At 38.8% G+C, this 7089-nt stretch overlaps 1 protein-coding gene across 1 annotated transcript; it reads right to left on the reverse strand.

Annotated features, from left to right (window-relative positions):
• Positions 1 to 205: 205 nt before the first annotated feature.
• Positions 206 to 4172, reverse strand: LOC146485068 (uncharacterized). Its single transcript, XM_085104078.1, has 3 exons — positions 4052 to 4172; positions 1595 to 1791; positions 206 to 771 (listed from the first exon to the last, which is right to left on the reverse strand). Exons 1-3 carry the CDS (start codon positions 4107 to 4109, stop codon positions 580 to 582), a joined length of 447 nt encoding a protein of 148 aa, XP_084960204.1. The 5' UTR covers positions 4110 to 4172; the 3' UTR covers positions 206 to 579.
• Between the last annotated feature and the right edge of the window lie 2917 nt (positions 4173 to 7089).

The following is a 7089-nucleotide window of genomic DNA, read 5'->3' on the forward strand; positions in this document are numbered from 1 at the left end:
GACTCCCGCTTTTCGCTAAATGTACCTCAGACCTCACGATAGTGCTCTCCCGAGTACGTCTCTGAGAGGTTTTTCCTTTTGATCAAAATGTGGTGAGATCTCTCTGCTGAATGGCGTTGATCTTTAGATCTTGATCGATCGTTCGGGGACTCAAGTGAACAGTGCTCCTTCAAGGAGAGGGACCAGATAAGAGGGAAGAAGGATAACATATTTGACATACTTTATTGACTTCCAGTTGCAAAATGAATGACCTGCCAGTGAATTACAATAGGACAGGTTTTTTGTTGTTTTTCTTTTTATGAATTAAGGCCTGTTGAGTAGCAGGCGCACAAGGTTTCAAATAATAATAATAATAACGATAAATTCCTATAACGCCTTTGCTAAACGATCCAAGTAGGCGCTAATCACAAAAAAATACTCTACAAACTAAAATAGGTATAATTGTTATAGTGTCAAGAAAGCTTTTTCTTCTCATTCGAGCATTCATTTATTCATTCAAATTGTGGATTATTGCCTTATTCCATGTTTAATCCGGATGTTTCAGTTTCTAAGCTATGGCCGTTTCAGACCCAGTGCTTCTCAGTCTTGTCGAACGCCAGGCTTGGGCGCTAAGCGGCGCAGCCAGGGAAGGAATGGTAACGAGCACGGAGGGTCAACGCAATTACATTTATCTTCAAAGCAGCAATTGACGTCACACCTTGTCAAGGTAACCCCCATTTGTTTCCACATTGTTGCATTGCAAGCTTTCTTCTTCATCACTTGGCACATGGACTGCACAAAAAAAAAAAAACGGAACTTATTCTCAAATCAGAACTTTCGTTTAGAATTTTGCATTAAGAAATTCTCTACATGGGCCATTTCCAAGTTGCTTTGAGCCTCTTTATCAAAATGTGGGCTGTTGTACTGCTGTTTTTTATGCCGAAACGAGTTTTCATTCACGAGCAATAAAACTGTTTTCCATATGAAAAGCATTGCAGCCAAATTCGCTTTGTAAAAGAGACTTAACTGAAATTAGAAATGGTTTATTTAGCTATAGGATTAGAGCAGTTTTCTATTGAGTGTCGAAAGTAATTTTGCATTTACTTTGGTTTTGCATTACTAAGCTCTGTGATTGGTTAACAAAACTCACTCCACTTTCTCAACCGATGGGAATCCAAACCAAAACCAATCGTGTTTTCGTCGCACGCGTTTTGCCGCGCTTCGCGCCAGTTACATGTATTTGCTTCGAATTCTGATTGGCTCGTTGTGTTGTTTGCATCTTTTGCAATTGGCCAGAGTAATTACTTTGGTTTTGGTTTTACGACGCTCGATTGAAAACTACTCTATAAGACGCATTTAATAAGTCCCGTGAGTTTTTAACATAAAACGGAAGTGTCATGAAGACATGTAAAACGGATGCAAATTCCTCCCTGATTTTCAATTTAATTGCCTAAATGAATTTTTATACCCAAAATACATAAAACGCATTAACTAGACGCATTTGTGTCATACGTGATACATATCTATACATAAATATATCAGAATTCGCGTCCGTGTTGTATCAGTTTAATAAACCTTTTCTGGATGTACCCAAAATGATATTACTTAAACACACCTTAACGGCACATGTGAGTGCATTCATAGTTAACGTGTTATTTCCAAACGCTATTTCGTAGGAAGCTTTTCCACATGCGTCATACTTTTCACCTGGGGGTGCCCCTGGGGCTTCATCACAGTCCGTGACGTTTGCGAACATGGTGCAAATGTTTCCGGGTGGGCCTGGTAAGCAGTCGTAGCAACGGATTGCCGCCACTGAAAAAAAAAAAACAACAACAACATGATTTTTTAAAAAAAGTCATTAGAGTTCCACTTATTGGGCCACCGCAGATCATAAACATTTGGTCTCATAAACGGGGCAGTTGGATTAAAAGGTTTTCAGATAAGGAAATGACCCGTTCAGGTTCGAACGTTGTCCTCAAGGAAGAGTTTCTACCGTAATGCACTTGATGATCTACTCGCCAGGTGCAGTAACCAGCGATTAGGCTCTAGTTCCGTTTTGCTTGGTAACCCTTTCCTCAGGAAACGCTAAACGAAGTATGGCAATTTTAGCAAGCGAGTTAATACGAGGCAATTAGAACGTTGTTAAAATTCGGCCTGGGAGCGGGTTATGAGTGCAGCGTTCAGAAAACACAGCGCAGATTACATAAGAGTAAACTGTAACCGAGATTTACTGGAATATAACATTGTCTTAGTGCTAGGGATTGATCACCCAACCACGTCCGAGGTTACCGAATTCCCTGACGATTTTTAACACTTTTGAAAGGTAGCTCCATAGGGTTTTTACCCTGATAGTACTGTATTGGGCGCGTTATGTTACACATTGAACGCCAGTTTTCTGAAGTTTTCTTTTTATCAATTATTGAAATAACCCAAAATACAATAATCAAGAATAAAGTGTGTCCCCGAACCCTCGCTGAGAAAATAATGGCTTTAAATCTTTAAATCTACTCAAACTCAGGCGTTTGTCAGTGCATGTATTATAGGCTTTGATGTTATTTATTTTTTTTTAATTCCCTTCGGTTCAATCTTCTGAAATTTTCACAGCGGATAAAACCTCATTAGGAAAATCCTTTAAGAGTGAGAATGGTAGGGGTTACAAATTTTTGCAAATTTTAGCGAGCTATAAACTGAAGGATAAACATGGTCACGTGGTCATTTCTGCCTTTTGCCGTTTGCTGTAAACTTCTCTAATGTCGACACGAGAACCGTCAAATACTGTACCGCGTGATTTCGTCCTTTTTTCCGCAAAGACGCGCATAGGAAACGTATGCGAGATTTACTTCTGCGTATTATCTGAAACTGCGTTAGAAATCATGTGATTATCTAACCTTTAACTTTGTCTGTGTCCTCTTGATTTACGTAAAACAGAAGAACGTCTGAATGTGGATTATCAAGCATCCAATTTACCAAGATTACTAATGTTACTCGACAAATCGAGGATTGTTTTGAAATGTTAAAAAGTAATATATTCCAAAACTTTTTGGTACGATCAAATTAATAGGCTCCTCTGGACCCAAGGTGAATATTTTTATTTTTCACAAGTAGTACATTTCTCGTCGTTTGATAAGAATCCTTGAAATATTTATTGTGTTACAATAATATTATTTATTCTTATTTTTTTTCCTTACACCTGGTTGGTGTCACTACAACAAATGTGTCTCAACTGTTTATATCTGTGTCAAGATACGGTTTCCGAGGCTTATAATTCTTCAGTAAAATATGAACGCAGAGCAGCTGAATATACTGATCATTCGTGCTTAAAGGACAGTCCGACATTGGTTGCATTTTGATTAGTGTATTAGCATTTTAATGTGACGTTTGATAGACTAACAGACTAAAAAGACCAAACGGACTTGCCTCTAGATTAATTTTTTTAGTTGACTTTAGATAATATAGGTGTATCTGCAAAACGTTTTCTTGAACACGACCCTGCAAGTTCAAATGCAAGATCCATTTGATATTCTGGCACCTTCAAAAACCTCTAGTGAATTATAAGTAATCGCAGTACAATCGTATTCCGAAATACTGCCAATTGAAGACACCCTAATCAATTATAAATTTGTTCCAGACTATACTTGATCGGCAAAAAACATCAGCCCTCAGTTTAGTTTCATTTGAATAGACGAAGCATTTTTGCCACGTATTTTAATGGCGAAAAACCCGACGAGTAATTCCTTTACGTACACCAGCTCAAACGTTTATAGCAAACTTGGTACGGCTTACTAAAGGCAGTACCACAGAGATCATTTTTTTGATTCTCCAATGGTGGAAATATGGTGCTTTGTTTAAACGGGCCTTTCTCTCCCTCTATTTGCACTGATTTGGTGTTCTGTAGTGGCCGATTGCGGTGAAAAGAAGTACTGTAATCTTGGTATTATCTAGCTCCGCTGTTCGTTACGAATTCTACTTCATTATAATAGAAAGAACGGCACACAGAAGCTGGACAAGTCAAGTTTGAAATGGCCATTTTGTTTTTGGCGAATACACTGAAAACACAAGGCAATTCACTTACCGTTTGGCAAAGTAATTATCCATGCAGAAATTATAACAAAAAACATATAGCTCGTCATAGTGGGAGATGATACTAGGTGAAGGGAGAACGTGCAAAGGCTCTTGAGCAATGACGCCCTTTCATTAATATGCTAACCAATACGGATGAATGTTTATTTGTCATGGTATAATAACTGACAGAAATTATTCGAGAATATTAAGCATTTAAAAATGTGGGTAAACAAACCAACATCTCACCTGAAAGGAAAAGCGATTTACATGAAATAAATTATCAACCTTTCGTAAAGAACAAAGAGAATATTATCGCATATTGTCCCTACAGTACGAGGTTTTTGATCCGAACAAATTAAAGCAAAAGCAGTATTTTGGTAATATGGTGACAAACAGTATCGTATGTATATCCTCGGGCTTCCTTTCGGCTCTGGCGAAATTATAATTTAATATATAAATGATAAATAGTTCTTGAGGGTTAACCACACTCTACATGAGTGGAAGAAACATGAAACGCTTCCACGTGACCAGAGGTCCATTCTGAGGGAGGAAGAGAGAGGACCCCGAGAACAAGGTTGGCTGTTTTTGTGCTGGAAACGAATATATTTTTATTTTTTTCCGTTTGTGTATGTGTTGTTGCATTTTGTTCGAAGGGAGTATCACAGCCTGGGTAACTTACGTGGTCTCGGTTCTTGTTGTGGCCCTGACACTACCTTGGTGATGTTTAAATATTTGGCTTGCGGATAAGTGAGAGCTTTTTTGGAGTATAGGCGATAACATCACAGAAAAGTGCCTTCTAAAACTGATATATTTTTGCGCGGTTTATGACTATTCGGGAAAAGCAGATCTTAGCAAGGATTGTTGGAATCTAAACGCGTGGTTGCCCCAAATTTTCTTTTCGGATTTCAATATCCCTTGCTAAAAATCTGTTTTTCCCCTTATAGCCATTAACTGCAGCAACAAAAATACCTCGCTATTCAGAAGCAACGTCCTTAAAAACGTCAAAATAGGTACAAAATATTTCGAAAAAAACGGCAAATGCAGCTGCGTACTAGTCATAGTACGGCGGTGTTTTGAAGTTTTATTTGTATCAGGTCGAGTTAACAAGCAGACGGACTACTTTCTTTTAGTACCTGTCAAAAAAGACGCATTATCGATGGAAGTTCGTCGGTACGATTCATCCATCTTGTGCCCGTCTTGACTTTATGTAAACCGTGTTAGCTTCTACATTAGAAGAACAACGAGACGCATAATCAGTTGTACTGACAGTACAACATTTCGCTGACAAGTTCATCTCAGACGCATTGCGCATCTCTTATAAAGAACAGCCCGTTTTTATTGTAGAAAATGAAAATCCAGCTTCAATTTTCTTCACGTCTGGTGTAAATTTCCAGGAAAACTCTGTTCATGACTACCTTCCTTCCCCAACGCACGGCCAAACGATTGCAACTCATCCCGAACATTGTTGAATCCAAAATCGTTGGACGATGTTTCACAGTGTTGCACGAGGTGGCCAAACGAATGCCACGTTTTGGAATAACATTTGGGCCCAAAGGTCTGGGACCAAAATCTACCCAGAATCCTTAGAAAACAAGCTCTCGCTAACTAGGTTTGCCTCAAAAATTGCATGAGACCAATAAACCTCCGCGTTGGACCATCTTCTCGTTTTTTCTGCTCTTTTGCTCTTTCTGTTTCTATTTGAATCGCTGTGTATTTCAAAGCTTTTTAGGATTATTGTTGCATAAGTATCACTGAAAATGCGTGGTTACCCCAAATTTTCTTTTTGAATTTCAGTAGCCCCTACTAAGATCTGCTTTACCCGCATAGCCATAAAGTTCGCCAAAAAAACACCGCCCTTAATTAAGTTGAGCTTGTGATCTGAGTCTCACAAGGCTTTTGAAACATCTGACTTTTGCCATTTAACAAAGTGTAACGATGGTCCTGTTTGCTGTGCGAGAGGTTACGAAACTAAAAACCGGGATCTTGTTTTTGTTTTTTAATCAAAGAAGCGATCGTCGTGGATTGTCAATTAGCTGTCATTCAGACAGTCAGTCATTCAGTAAGTTTACAGTAAACCAGTCCGAAAGTTCTCTATTAGTTCACTCCTTTCTAGCCTTACAATCGAAGTTACAGGAAGTTGTCTTACTGAATTGTAAGGTGCTGAGATCAGGCTACGAAGAAAACTCCATGCGTGGATTTACCACAACAGAACCAATCAGGGATATGGACAGCCATTCAGTCAATAGCTTTCAGTAATAATTAAGCAAGAGTAAATTAGCTCCATTGGATAGCGTTTAGAGTAGTTAATAAATTAGGAGTAACGGTGAACTCAGTGAAGGGTAAAATTATAACGGGGATTAGTGTTGACCTAATTCCCGTGTTAATTGAAAGGCGACTAAAAGAACAGGTGTAAACAGGTGAGGGTGTTTTCCGCGCAACTAATAGTGAATGACAGAGTAAACTGAATCTTGATGATCGATTTTTGGTTCTGCTTTAGTAATTTTAAAACAAAAATACAATCTACTGTAGCTAAAATATACCTCGTGACAAAACTGGAAGAAATCGCAACACGACATTGCACCCTGACGCTCAAGCGAACGTACTGATTGGTTCATTTTTCTTAACTTCCGCCGCTACGCTTCGAAATATGGTACTTGAGAATATTTAATATTTGTACGCTTGTTACAAGTCTAAAACCGGGAAAATACGTGTTTCAACCCCTTATTACTTCGTGATATCACATAGTGTACACTCTTGTACTTCTCACGGATGATTCTCTGTAACGGCTTTAATGAACCAGGCCCCAGTTGTTCAAAGGCCGGATAACTTTATCCAGTGGATAAGTCACTATCCGACAGTTTCAATCCATGCAAAGATTTCAATATTTCCTCGTTCACAAGCGAATATGCACACTCTAACCACAGCTTAGTTGGGGAGTGTACGAAAACCTTGGACAACATTTAACGTGAAGTATATTTTAGACGCTGAAGAGTGCCTTATCCAGCGCATAAGGTTATCCGGCCTTTGAACAACTGGGGCCAGTATCCT

This window comes from Pavona decussata, unplaced genomic scaffold (assembly GCF_977016875.1).
Source record: "Pavona decussata unplaced genomic scaffold, jaPavDecu1.1 SCAFFOLD_28, whole genome shotgun sequence".
Classification (NCBI taxonomy): Eukaryota; Metazoa; Cnidaria; class Anthozoa; order Scleractinia; family Agariciidae; genus Pavona; species Pavona decussata.